This window comes from Rhinoraja longicauda, chromosome 31 (genome assembly GCF_053455715.1).
Source record: "Rhinoraja longicauda isolate Sanriku21f chromosome 31, sRhiLon1.1, whole genome shotgun sequence".
Taxonomy (NCBI): domain Eukaryota; kingdom Metazoa; phylum Chordata; class Chondrichthyes; order Rajiformes; family Arhynchobatidae; genus Rhinoraja; species Rhinoraja longicauda.
In genome coordinates, this window is record NC_135983.1 from 18125607 (window position 1) to 18140542 (window position 14936).

Sequence of the window (14936 nt, forward strand, 5' to 3'; positions counted from 1 at the left end):
GAGGATGAAACGGATGTGAAGGTCTTGGACAGGGAATACACGTCAGGATTCCTCACCTTTTCCTTCTGTAGCTTCAGTAAAACTTCTCGCTGCTTCCTGATGATAGCAGGCCTTTTGTCATCTTGCCCTTTGTCCAAGAGATGTCTGTGGAATTTATCAATTCAATGAAAATAGAGGAGTCATGTTTAAAATATTTCATAATCTGCATCCATGAATGATAATGTCTCCCTATTATACCTGTCGTATATAGTCTGACAGCCTACATCGGAGAAAATAAAGATATTTTCCTCTTCCTGCTGGACTGCAGCCAAACCATTCTTGCTCTATGAAAGGTGCATTATTCTGCCTCAATGGTCGCTTTCCCTGACAAACTCGCTGCTCCATCACCTATCCCTCTCCCTGTGATATTTGGACAGATAAATCAACAGGAAGAGTTTAGAGGGATACAGGTCAAATGCAGGCAAATGGGGCTAGCACAATTTTCCAACTTGGTGGGCTTTGACAAGATAGACCGAAGGGCCTCTTTCTGTGCTGTGGAGCTATGTGACGCTGTGCTCGATGGGCCAAATTGCCATCTCTTGTTCCAGCACCGTGTTCGTATTTACCTTTCTCCTCTAAAACTTGCATTAGAAAACCTGAAAAAAGGGCTCACGTTTTCTGCTGCTCGAGCCAGGCCAGCTCAGCCTTGGTTTTCTCCTTCAGTGCTTTCTCCCTCAATCGGAACAGAGCCGACTGGTGCCTGGCTCGAAGATCCTCTTCCTTCAGGTATTGGTGAGCCATCTCCAGGGTAAAGCGGCTGAACGTGTCCCGATTCCCGAAGAAGGGCCTCCCCATTTCCTCCCACTGAAACAAAAATACAAAACCAAATGTAAAATCCTCGACACCCAAGAGTCCCAATCTACACGTACTTAGGCACTGTGGTAATGCTAACATCACGAGTCTCACTTACTCCATGTGTACTATCATTAAATGAATCAGTACAACACCAAATGGAATTGATATAACACCTTGAATGTACAAAGGTTCCCAAGGAATGTCAGAGGAGTGCTATAAACAAATTGTGAGACTGCATGAACACTTGGTCTAAAAAACTGGCTCCAACTGTTGGAGGTTTTTCAGCCAATGAATCCTGCAGGGATGCCAGTTGTTCAAGTGGAGCTGTCTATTTCAACCTCATTCTCTTTTCTTTAATATTTATCCTTTAAATATTTATCAAATTCCTTTTAATTTTCGTATACTTAGAGGTGAAACATTCAGTGCACTAATGATCCAATTGAAAATATTTCCTTTTACACTCACCACTCAGTTTGTACCTCCAACACCAATCTTCCAATAGCCATCCCCAATTGAACACGGGAGTCTTCAGTTTTAATCACTGATCACCTATTTAGTGTTGTTTACATTTCTCCTCCCCATTTCCTCAACACTAGCTGTGTTCAAGAAAATGCCCAATGTTATCAGGGCATCTCTCCCTCCTGAAAGAATGTGCAATCCTGCACTGCTTAGCTATAGACTACATACCCTTCTGCTGAGCTATGTTGTCCTTTGCAATCATCTTCTAGTTGGTGCCAGCTCATCATTAAAAATTATGACCTCCATCATTATTAATACCACGTTGCCAATGACTATATTGACTTGTCAGGACATTTCAAGTGACCAATTCAGGCAATTTTGGGTTCTCCACATATCTAAAGAAGCAGCAACGTTGCTTCACCCGCGCCCCCCCCCCCCACCCCTCTCTTACCCATGCCCCACCTGGATGCATGTGCATTTCTCCCATTATCCTGTCCCCTTTCCTCCCCCCCCCCCCATCCACTGTTCCCCCTCCCCTGTCCACTTATATCCCTTCCTCTGGCTTCACATTTCGTGCCTCTTCTCCCCTATCTTAGAGCTTTTTGCCTTATTTTCATCTCTGGCTTTTGTCCACCCATATGCCAATCAACCACCCACCCTCCTCACATGTATCCACCTATCACTTGCCAGGCTTTGTCCTGCACCTATCTCTCTTTTACAGCTTTCTCTCCCCTACTACAATCATTCTGGAGAGGGGACCTATCCTCTGGAGATGCTGCATGACCCACTGAGTTACTCCAGCACGGCGTCTTTTTTAAAAAAATCAACCAACATCTGCAGTTCTTGGCTTCTACGTCTTGGTTTTGTTTCCACAGTTGTACCTTGCTGAAAGAATTGCTTGGTGCGTGCCGTACACTGCGGTCCCCCGAATGCAAGCTCTTAATGCTTTCCATTGTCTGCCTATAATGGCTCTCAGAAGGCAACAGGGACCAAAGAGACTGCTCCATGAGCTTATCCTGCCTCAGTGATCCATTGGTGGCACAGGTTTGAGCAGCTCCTGCAACAGATTCAACAGGTGAGTAAACTGAACATTGACACTGTTTCCTGTTACGATGTCCTGCTGTGGCTTCGATCTAGATTGTAATGAAACTTCAAGTTTCTCATAGAAATGTGCAGAATGAGAGCCATGATAGTGGAGGGAGTATTTTCTGGGCAATGTCATCCAGGCCTCGCGAATATCTTTTGAGATAGGAGAACACAACAAAAAACTACACATGGTCACAGCAAGCGATGGGTAGGATTAGAAGAACATAAAGAGAAAACAAAATCAATCAGGTGAAACAATGCATCCAATCTGAACATAATATCATCATGGAACGACTTAGAGTGGGCAAGAGTGTTTAATTGTCATATGTACTGGCAATGGAACAATGGAATTCTTACCTGCTGCATCATTAAGTCCCAATAACACAAAAATATATATACAATCATCAATAATATATAATTCAGTAACCAGCCAATAAAAGTGCAAACGCAAAGTACAGAGTGCAACCAAAGAAAATCCAAAGCAAATCATAGTTGCTGATCGGTTGTGTACTGTTCAAGAGCCTGGTGGTTGCTGGGAAGATGTTCTTGAACATGGAGGTCGCGGTTTTCAGGCTCGTGTACCTTCTTCCCGACAGAAGCAGCAAGATGAGAGCGTGTCCAGAGTAGGTGTGGGTCCTTGATGATATTTGACGCCTTTTTGAGGCAGCGCCTCCTGTTAATTTTCTAATCAATCGGCATATCTTTTGTGGGTGGGAGGAAAGTGGAACACCTGGAGGAAACCCCCACTGGCACTGGGAGAATGTGCAAACTCCGCACAGAGACCCTTTTGAAATGAATGGCCATGCTCAATCATGGAGGTGTGGGGATACGCCACAAGAGGGAAGAAGAGTCAGTTAAAAGGACAAAGGCAGGCAATGTAATGTAATGACCGTGAGCTGTTAATGAGAATAGACTCACCCACTTGCTGCTGAACAACCTTCTTTCGTCATCTTCCCCATTCTGACAGAGTCTTCAGCCAAACTTTGACTCTGTTTCCCTTCCCACAGATGCAGCCTGACCTGCTGAGTGTTTCCAACACTCTCTGTTTTTTACTTTCAATTTCCAACATCTGCAGTTTTTAAATTTTCAGGGCAAATAAATACTTTGGAAAGACAGTAGAAACCAAAGACACATTTGGGGTATTGTGCATTCAGAGATAGGAAGAGAGAAAGAGAGAGAGAGAGAGAGAGCTCACCCAACCTCATTCCCCAGCAACATCAAAGTAGGTCAACCCTTCCCATCTCATCCCACCCTGATCACCCAGGGTCATTATCATACAATAATCTGGAGGTAAACTTTCCTGGCAGCTTGGAAGAATGTGTACCTTTCCCATTCACTGAGATCTCCACATCTGCCCAGCTCATAGTGTTCGCCAGATGTTTTGTGGACTCAGGTGATACCAGAGATCTATTCGGCTCCAAAAATGAGTCTTCTTTCAACGAAATATTCTTCCTGCAGCGGAAACTACAAAGAAAGCAGATATCAGAATAGATTTTTTCTCGTCATCAAAGACAGGGTGGAGTTTAGAATGTCCTGGCTTCTGGTGCATGCTAGCTACATTGGTGCTTTTTAGTGATAGTACTCATCAGTACAGCAAACCAGCACTTCGGAAAAATTAAAAAGTAGATTTTCAAATATTTGGAATTTTTTCATATTGCAAAAAATGTTTATTTTTTATTTTTTTTAATGTATTAAATTAGGCGCTTAGAGCCTTAAACATGTTAAGGATCTAATAATGGTCTGCCACAGACACCAACAGCAAGGAATGATATGTATATCGACACCGTTCAATTTACAAGAGAAAAAGCACTGCCCAATACCATCCCAGCACATAGAAACATAGAAAATAGGTGCAGGAGTAAGCCATTCGGCCCTTCGAGCCTGCACCGCCATTCAATATGATCATGGCTGATCATCCAGCTCAGTAACCTGTACCTGCCTTCTCTCCTTACCCCCTGATCCCTTTAGCCACAAGGGCCACATCTAACTCCCTCTTAAATATAGCCAATGAACTGGCCTCAACTACCTTCTGTGGCAGAGAATTCCACGGACTCACCACTCTCTGTGTGAAGAAATGTTTTCTCATCTCGGTCCTAAAAGACTTCCCCCTTATCCTTAAGCTGTGACCCCTGGTTCTGGACTTCCCCAACATCGGGAACAATCTTCCCGCATCTAGCCTCTCCAATCCCTTAAGAATTTTATATGTTTCTATAAGATCCCCCCTCAGTCTTCTAAATTCCAGCGAGTATAAGCCTAGTCTATCCAGTCTTTCTTCATATGAAAGTCCTGCCATCCCAGGGATCAATCTGGTGAACTTTCTCTATACTCCCTCTAAGGCTAGAATGTCTTTCCTCAGATTAGGAGACCAAAACTGAAGCACCGTTCAGTTTCACCTGAAAATAACTCCCACTTTCCCCAACACAGGCCCCAGACTCACACCATACATCCGGGGGATCTGTGAGAGGGAGGTGGTAATATTGTTTAGGTGTAGTGGCCTGGCGGAGGCCAGAGAAAAGGCAAGACGCCAGGCAGTTTTTAGTAAGATTCTTTTATTATGCTGTGAGCTCCTGCCCACAGCGTAGTTCTCCCAGGGATAGTCACGCCTCCCCTTGGTCTCACCTTTAACCCCTTACGCCTGTCCGTCACGTAACGAGGGGCTGACCCAAGGAGTGGCCTGATCCGCCACAGGACCCCCCCCCAAGAACCGGAGGTACAAAACGGACAGGAGGGCGCACGAGGCGACCAGCCCGGGTGCGCACCATGACCGGCGCAGGGACCGGCGCAGGGACCGGCGACTGACCGACAGGTGGAGGGGTCGTAGCAGACACTGGAGGGGGTAGCTTGGACGGGGGGCGACCGCGCGGGCGGGGCTGCGCAACCGGCACCGGCCGATCAATGTCCACGTGTGCCGGCTTCAGCCGTGCGACCGAAAGTCTCTCTGCGACCCCCCATGTCCAGAACGAATGTGGCCGAGCCGTGTTGCAGGACCCGGAAGGGGCCCTCGTACGGCCGCTGGAGAAGTGATCGGTGTGCGTCCCTGCGCAGGAACACAAACTGGCAGTCCTCTAGAGCGGCAGGGACGTGTGGCTGGCAGGTCCCATGACGTGACGTGGGCACAGGTGCCAGCCTGCCCACCGTCTGCCGAAGACGATGCAGGGCGTCAGAAGGCTGCTCCACTCGACCCTGCGCTGGTGGGATGAACTCCCCGGGAACCGTCAAGGGGGCCCCGTACACCAACTCGGCGGAGGAGGAGGCCAAGTCCTCCTTGGGTGCGGTGCGGATCCCCAGCAAAACCCACGGCAGGGCGTCCACCCAGTCTGGGCCCGTGAGCCGAGCCTTCAGGGCAGCTTTCAGCTGGCGGTGAAAGCGTTCCACCAACCCGTTCGATTGTGGATGGTACGCCGTAGTGTGGTGTAGGCTGACACCCAAGAGTCTTGCCATGGCCGACCACAGTTCCGAAGTGAACTGTGGCCCCTGGTCGGATGTAATGTCCAGTGGCACCCCGAACCGGGCGATCCAGTGCGCCGCCAAGGCCCGCGCGCAGGTGGCCGTCGAGGTGTCTGCCAGCGGAATGGCCTCCGGCCACCGCGTGAAGCGATCTACCACAGTGAAGAGGTGGGTCATGCCCCAGGACGGCGGCAGCGGCCCCACGATGTCCACATGAATGTGGTCGAAGCGCTGCCGAGGGACACGAAACTCGTGCAGAGGAGCACGCACGTGTCGCTGGATTTTTGAAGTTTGGCACGGGATGCAGGTGCGTGCCCAGTGTGCGACCTGCTTACGCAGCCCGTGCCACATGAAACGGGAGGAGACAAGGGCCACCGTCGCCCGAATGGAGGGGTGAGACAGCCCGTGGAGCACCTCGAATACCCTGCGATGCCAGACGACAGGGACGATGGGCCGCGGCAGGCCAGTGGAGGTGTCGCACAACAGTGTTGTATCCCCGGGGCCACAGACAATGTCCTCCAGCTGCAGGCCGGACACGGCTGTACGATAGGTGGCCATCTCCTCGTCCCCCAGCTGTGCGGCTGCTAGGGCGGAATAGTCGATCCCCCCGGCCATTTGTAGGACGGCGTGGATCACGGGTCTAGACAGGGCGTCGGCCACCCTGTTGTTTTTTCCCTCCACGAACCGAATTGAGGTGGTGTATTCCGACACATAAGCCAATTGTCTCTGTTGCCGCGCAGACCACGGATCCGAAAGGTGAGTGGCTTGTGGTCTGTGAACGCGGTGAAGGGTCTCCCCTCTAGGAAGTACCGAAAGTGGCGTACCGCGAGGTAGAGGGCGAGGAGCTCCCGGTCGAACGCGCTGTAATGCCGTTGGGCCCCGCTGAGGTGCCTGCTAAAGAAGGCGAGTGGCCGCCAACACCCGTCGATGTGCTGCTCTAGCACCGCGCCGACCGCCACCTCCGAAGCGTCCACGGTCAGGGCGGTTGGGGCATCCTCCTTAGGATGGACGAGCATCGTGGCCCTGGCCAGGGCCTCCTTAGCCTGCTCAAAGGCCGCTCCTGCTTCGTCGTCCCACTCGACCTCCTTGCGGCGACCAGCCATGAGGTGGAAGAGTGGGCGCATAGTTCGGGCTACCGACGGCAGGAAGCGGTGATAGAACGAGACCATCCCAGCGAATTCCTGCAGGCCCTTGACAGTGGTCGGTCGGGGGAAACGGCGGACAGCTTCGACCCTGTCCGGAAGAGGTACCACCCCTTGTGGGGTCACCCGATGGCCGAGGAAATCGATGGCCGTCACCCCAAAACGGCACTTGGAAGTATTGATGGACAAACCGTACTCGCTGAGGCGTTTACACAGCTGGCGGAGGTGGGTGCAGTGCTCCTGCCTCGAGCGGCTGGCCACGAGTACGTCGTCCAAGTACACAAAGACGAATTCTAGGCCACGGCACACACAGTCCATAAGCCGTTGGAAGGCCTGTGCGGCGTTCTTCAACCCGAATGGCATCCGTAGGAACTCGAATAGGCCGAACGGGGTGATGATGGCAGTCTTGGGGATGTCATCGGGGTGGACCGGGATTTGATTATATCCGCGCACAAGGTCCACCTTGGAGAACACGGATGCTCCGGCCAGGTGGGCATTAAAGTCCTGGATGTGCGGAACCGGGTATCTGTCGGGAACGGTCGCGTCATTTAAGCGCCGATAGTCCCCGCACGGTCGCCAACCCCCGTCCGCCTTGGGGACCAAGTGGAGTGGTGACGCCCACGGGCTATCGGAGGGGCGCACGATGCCCATTGACTCCATCTGACGAAACTCCTCTCGAGCTAGACAGAGCTTGTCTGGAGCGAGACGCCGCGCTCGGGCGTGCACGGGTGGCCCGGTGGTGGGGATGTGATGTTGCACCCCGTGCTTGGGAGCGGAGGAGGAGAAGTGGGTTTCCACAATGTCCGGGAAGTCCGCCAGGATGCGCGCGTACGTCGCATCCACGGACGACAGGTGTGCGACGTTGGGGGAGACCGGCCTCAGCGTGCTGGAGTGCACCAGGCGCTGCCGCCTGACATCCACGAGCATAGAATGCGCCCGCAGGAAGTCGGCGCCCAGCAGCGGCTGGGAAACATCTGCAATGATGAAACGCCACGTGAACCAGCTGTCACCGAAGTTAAGGGCGAGCTGGCAGACCCCGTAAGTGTTGATGGGGCTACCGTTCGCCGCAGTGAGGAGGGGGCCGCGTTTGCCCGTATGGATATCGGCGGTGGAAGGAGGTAGGACGCTCACCTCTGCTCCAGTGTCGACGAGGAACCGACCCCCGGTGCGGCGATCCCGGGCGAACACACGATGGATCTGGCCGGCCGCCGAAGGGATCACTGACGGCCGGCCCTTGCGTTTCCCGGAAAGGCACAGGGTAGGCGACATTGCTTGGCGTTCGGTCCCCAACGACGGTGATAATAGCACCAGCCACTTTTGCTGGTGTCCGGTGGTGGTGCAGACTGGGATGCCCACCAGCGACCTCCGGTGGTCTCCAGCGGTATTGGAGGTGGTGCTGCTTGGGCCGACCACCAGCGACCTCTGGTGGCGTCTGGCTGAACTGTCGGCGGGCCGTGTGAGAAGGGCGTGCCGGCACCGGGGTGCCCGATGGCGGCCGGTTGCATCAGCGTTCGACATCACTACGTGTGATGTCCGTCGAGGTCACCAATGTAGTGGCCTGGTGGAGGCCAGAGAAAAGGCAAGACGCCAGGCAGTTTTTAGTAAGATTCTTTTATTATGCTGTGAGCTCCTGCCCACAGCGTAGTTCTCCCAGGGATAGTCACGCCTCCCCTTGGTCTCACCTTTAACCCCTTACGCCTGTCCGTCACGTAACGAGGGGCTGACCCAAGGAGTGGCCTGATCCGCCACATAGGGCTCCTTATTATCCATTCAGTAATCAAGGCTGCTCTCCGTTATTTGCAAGATCAGACTGAAGAAGGGTCTCGACCCGAAACGTCACCCATTCCTTCTCTCCAGAGATGCTGCCTGAACTGCTGAGTTACTCCAGCATTTTGTGATACCTTCGATTTGTACCAGCATCTGCAGTTATTTTCCTACACCCAGTCACACTAGTTCTGTGTTATCCCAAAGTTCGGCGTGGACTCCATCGGCTGAAGGGTTCATTTCCATGCAGTATTGCTGAACTTAAACTTCCTAACAGGCAGATTAAAGTAGTCACCAGGCCAGATCCCACCTCATATTGCCACAGAACCCCAAAGTAGAGTATACAACATGGTGAACTCTGAGCATGCTGACTTCTGACCAAAACAGTCAGACAAACTGGGATCTACTTAACCATGGCCTTCTGTCACCTTAACTCCTCAGTTTCATCTTGGAATTGCTTCATCAGCTCAGTCAGCCTCTGGGTCATGCAGTTCTCCTTTCTCTTCGTCTCATTTGTGGTCACCTTCCGAATGCCGGCTGCAGGCTTGGAATCATCCAATGGCTGAAAAGAAAAACATCACCTTCATTCAATTAAGTGTGCCGAAAGGAACAACAACTGTGTTTGTACGGTGCCTTCACACTGGGAGAGAGTCACAAGTGCCTCATGAAATACATCAGGCAACATTTGAGTGAAAGCCATGTAAGAAGATAATAGGACCGGAAAGAAAAGGCCTGGAAATCTAAAACACACCACATGTTACATAGAACAGTACAGCACAGGAACAGGCCCTTTGGCAATAATGCTGTTTGTTGAGAAGTTAGGCAAACTAGATCTCTTTGCAGCTTCGGAAGCTGAAGGGAGACCTGATAGAAGTTTATAAATTGATGAGAGGCATAGATAGGGAAGAAAGTCGGAAGTTTTTCTTCCCTGGGTGGAAACGTCAAAGACTAGAGGCCACAGCATTAAGGTGAAAGTGACACAGTTTGATGGATGTAAGTTTTAAGGGCGGGGTAAGTTTTTTTTAAAACATAGAGTGGTGGGTGCCTGGAATGCTCTGGGAGGGGTAACGGTGGAGGCAGATATGTGTGGAGTTTAAGAGACTTTTAGGTAGGCACATGGATATGCAGTTATATTGATCCCATGTAGGTAGAAGAGATTAGTTCAACTTAACATCATGTTTGGCACGGACACTGGTGTTCTGTTCCATGTTCTGTACAGTTTTATGTTCAATTTATTACAAAGAGAGCAGCCAAATCTCGAAAAAAATCATGGGAAGATAGAAAGAGATATTTTCACTCCTAATGTCGAATGTGCACTTTAAGCACAACCAGAGCCATTAATGAAGAAAGTCTTACCTTTCCACTCTGAGTGGAGAGACCAACGCTTCTGGGGGAGCGAGTCCTCTCGTGATTTTGGCTGCGTTCAACATTAGCTGTCAATTTACAGAATAATGTTTGATTAATGATAAGATCAAAGTGGTGACGTTTACGGGAGCCTAAACTCAGAGCCATCTACAGCTCCATCACATCAGTTGCTGCCTGATAGCCAGTGGAATACTTGAGAAGTTTAAACGTTTAATTCTACACAAGTAAATGGCCCCACAAAACCATAATTTGTGATCAGGCGATCTATTTTCTGTGATAATAAATGAGGAATGAATATTAACAAGGACATTTTCATGGGTTTGGAGAGAGCAGGTGGGATCGCTGTGCTTCAGAGTACAGTCTTTCTAAAAGCCTCTACCTTTTGCATTTGGGTGACTTGCATTGAGATTTGGGTTTGTTTTAGGAGCAGTCTCCAATAGCACAGAAAGTCATGACTCCTACATTATCAAATGCCTCTAAAATAAAGCATTCATCTGGAGCACAACAGGAACAGGGGCTGAAAACTGTGACCACCTGTTTAAGAACAGCTTCTTCCCAGCAACCACTTGATTAGTACAGGTGGCAGAGCATATGGGGAGAAGGCAGGAGAATGGGGTTAGGAGGGAGCAATAGATCAGCCTTGATTGAATGGCGGAGTCTACTTGATGGGCCGAAGGGCCTAACTCTGCTAATATCACATGATCTTATGAACTTATGAGCTCATGAACACTGCACAACACTAACCACTACCTCAGTAACAATGATCTTCTCAGGACTTTTTTTGGTTGCTCTTGAGACTTCGATTTTGGTTACCTAGCAATACAGTTATTAATTTATTGTATTGTTGATTAATATATATTTGAGTCTTATTGTGTTAAAGGACCTGTTAAAGCAGCAGCAAGTAAGAATTTAATTGTTTCATTGCCAGTACATATGATAATTAACACACTTGACCCATCTCTTGACATGTGTTGATATCTAGAAGAGGGGACAGGAATACGGGAGAGGGCGATTATTCATTAAAATCAATAGAAGAATTTGGAAGACAAGGAGGTTTCTGCTGTGGAGCCTCTCTCAAAGGTAAGGATATTTTGGATCTGCTGGAGCCCCTTGCAGGCCACGCAACGGTCTGTTTTTGCAAAGGGATTTAGATGGAAATCCCTCATTGATATCCAGGGAATTGGTTGAGACTGGCTGGCATTTTATGTCTATCTCACTCGAGGGTGGCACGGTGGTGCAGTGGTCGAGTTGCTGCCTTACAGCACTTGCAGCACCGGAGACCCGAGTTCGATCCCGACTACAGGTGCAGTCTGCACAGAGTTTTCCTCATGACCACGTGGGCTCTCTCCAAGATCTTTGGCTTCCTCCCACATTCCAAAGACGTACAGGTATGGAGATAAATTGGCTTGCTATAAGTGTAAATAGTCCCTCGTGTGTGTAGGATAGTGTTAATGTGCGGGGATCGCTGGTCGGCGCGGAAGAGCCTGTTTCTACACTGTATCTCATAACTAAATCTAAATTATTATACTGCAAGTATTAGTATGCATATTTAATTCAGAATATGAATACATATAATGTGATTGCAAGTTGGCAGAGACACAATGACAGACTTTGGTTTTTTCCACTAGGCAGGTTGGCAAAGGTTAACAGTCTCCCAATAAAAGCGATTTGAATTTTGTACTTATTTATCCCCCTATGTGGACACAATGGCATTGTATGTAACGAATAAAGGATGGATGCGGTGCAGGTTTGATAAACCTCTGGTCTTTACTTCCCATAATTGCCAGGATGATGTACCCTCAACCATCACAGGTTTCACATGAATGTGACGTAGATTTGCAATAGATTCTGAAGGTGGAGTTACCACACATCTCTTCCATCTAAAATACCCACAAGGGCCTTGATGCCAGAGATACCCACCAGACTCCTCCTCACTGGCAGGCTGCTTCATTCTTGGAGGTGAGACAGGCATCGTCCTAGATGGTGACCTGTGTGAACTCAATCTCCTACTCTTCTGCAGCAAGAAGGATTTGTTGCCACCTTGCATTTTGCTTGTTTCCCAAGATCTCCTAAGATGGGGAACAGAGAATTGTTGAACAACAGCTTTATTATTCTTTAAAATATAGAAATTACATAACATCTACAGAATAGAAATGGGTCACATGGCCAGATTGTCCAAGGTGGTCATTCTGCTCTGTACAAATCTCTCATTCCATCCAATACAAACCAACTCCTGTTAGAATGTTAGATAAAGCCATGACAGAAGCAACTGTGCATAACGGCACACCATTATAACTACTTATTGTTATGGTCACACATTATATTACTAGATGCTTAATTGTTGCACATAAATTATATTACAAAATGGCAAACATTGGACTGAATGTCAGCTACTGACTGGACGCATCACGTCCCGGTTCGACAACTCGAACGCCCACAAACGAAGGAGACTACAGAGAGTGGTATACACTGACCAGTCCATCACAGGTACTGACCTCCCCACCATCGAAAGTATCTACAGGAGGCGCTGCTGTAAATATCAACTACCATCAAAGACCCACGTCACCTTTGCCGCATTCTCATATTTGCTCCTACCATCAAGATGGCGGCAAAGGAGTCTGAAAACCATGACCATCAGGTTCAAGAATAGCCACCAAGTTAAACCAGCACTTTGTGTCATGTTTTCTTCCCCAAGAATAGCTTCTTCCCAACAACTATCTTGAACACTAAACACCAACCTCAAAGTACGATCTTCTCTAGATCACCTTTGGTTAAACTAAGGAAGACAGGTTTCTCGTGTGGTTATTAAACTATTGAATTGTTTTTGTTTTGTCTGTTGTACATTATCAGTGTGTGTTGCATTTACAGTCCAGTTATGCTGCTGTAAGTAGGAATTTCATTGTTCAGTTGTCAGTACACATGACAATAGAACACTCTCGACAATTGGTACCGTGTCACATGACCACATTCTTATGGTTCCTGCAGAAGCAGACTGTTAGAGATGATCAATTCAGAGGAATCCGAAACACTGGGATCCATTGCACAGGCCCAGGCAGCGTCTGTCAGATGCATGGTTAACATCATTAGAGTTGTCCACAAACTGATCAAGTATCCAGATGATGCATAGTTATTAACGGAAGATGCTGGAATAGAACAACAACAAAAAAACTGCTGGAGGAACTCAGAGCGTCAGGCAACATCTGTGGAGGGAAATGGACAGACGATGTTTTAATCTGACCTGCTGAGTTCCTCTAGTTTGTATGTGGATGGGTGTGTGCATGTGCGTGTACATATTTGGATTAGGTGCAACTTAGAGAGATTGGAAGACAGAGCATGGAAACAGATCCTTTGGACCACTGAGCCCATCAATTACTCGTCCACACTAGTTCTACGTTATCCCACTACTCTTTACACATTAGGGGCAATTTAAAATGGCCAATTAAGCTGCAAACATTCATTTCTTATGACATGTTCTGTGAGGCAGCAACTGTGCCACTGTGCAGTAGTGTCAGTTATGAAGGTAGTATCTGGGATGGGTATTCAGTCTGAAACCCAAGAGGCGAATTAAAAGGGCATTAAGGATGAATATTCCCCGAAAGTAAACTCTGGTCCGCATAAACCTTGGAGCGATCTTCTGGGGGAAGAACATTTCGTGCCTCACACTACGGATATATAATTGCATGGGAACACAGCTGTCAATGTTCTTTACTCTACAATCGGCTTAGATAAATCTCATTGCATTGCTGCAGTAATAAGCTTTCATTTTCCTGGCAGGGAATAACAGAGAAACAGCCAAAAGAGCTTACACAGATTGTGCATTGTCCCAAATACATGGAATTAGCAACAAAATTATAACATGCAACAAGGACGAACCCGCCACAGGAGCTTCAACCAAACATCGCAGCAAATAATTCTCGTCACATTTACCCATTCTGTTCCAGTTTTACTTCCACCCCATTTTTTGTCTGCGTGTTTGGTCTCCTTTTGAATTTTGTTAGTTTCTGCTTCAAACACCAAACCCGGAAAAATATTTGGCAGCCCCACAACTTTGCCTAAAGATCTTTTTCCAACTCTCATTTCGAAAATCCCGCATTCCATTCTTTTCCAACTCCCCATCCCCCCCTGGTATTTCATCAGTCTGAAGGGCCCCAACCAGAAAACTTATCTGTCTATTCCCACCACAGATGCTGCCTGACCCACTGAGTTCCTCCAAGTCTCCGATCTCTCAATTTCTGCAATCCCAGATTCCTACCAAAAGGTTATCATTTATATCTAATCTGCTGCAAACCCATGACTTTCAACAATTCTACCACCTCATCAAGCGATCTTTCAACTAAAGAAACCCAAATTTTCAATGTCTATTTATTTTATCGACACAGAGAGCATTCTAGTGAATTGATGCTCTACATTCTCTTAAAACATCATCATATTTCTAAGAGAAATAAATTTAAATGGCTCACATTTCTTTTTAAATCAGAGGATACATTGCATAGTTTTGCTTCAAAATGTGGACAAAAGGCTTAGTTTTCAACAGGTCATCACATTAGGCATTAAAATGAACAGATCTTGAAGAAAGGACATGGCCCGAGATGTCACCCATTCCTTTTCTCCAGAGATGCTGCCTGACCCATTGAGTTACTCCTGCATTTTGTGTCTATCTTCCGTGGAAGCCTGCATCTGCAGTTCCTTCCTACACATTTTGTGCTGCCTCCACCTCTTTTCCACCTTCCTCTCTCCTGAATACAATGTCTAAAGAGGGTCCCGACCGGGAACGTCACATATCTATGCTCTCCAGAGATGCTGTGGAGTTACTCCTGCACTTTGTGTCTTTTCTTGTAA

At 48.2% G+C, this 14936-nt stretch overlaps 1 protein-coding gene across 4 annotated transcripts in view; it reads right to left on the reverse strand.

The window, feature by feature from the left end:
- LOC144608467 (uncharacterized) overlaps positions 1–14936 on the reverse strand; it is a 99350-nt gene that overhangs the window by 36771 nt on the left and 47643 nt on the right. For 3 of the 4 annotated variants that reach the window (XM_078426252.1, XM_078426249.1, XM_078426250.1), the window contains 7 exons: positions 12018–12166; positions 10089–10165; positions 9161–9294; positions 3704–3843; positions 2175–2350; positions 653–843; positions 57–144 (listed from right to left, as the gene is read on the reverse strand). In XM_078426252.1, the coding sequence (XP_078282378.1) occupies positions 57–144; positions 653–843; positions 2175–2350; positions 3704–3843; positions 9161–9294; positions 10089–10165; positions 12018–12166 (955 nt within the window). The remainder of the gene's footprint in view (positions 1–56; positions 145–652; positions 844–2174; positions 2351–3703; positions 3844–9160; positions 9295–10088; positions 10166–12017; positions 12167–14936) is intronic. The other variant, XM_078426251.1, reaches the window with a different exon arrangement.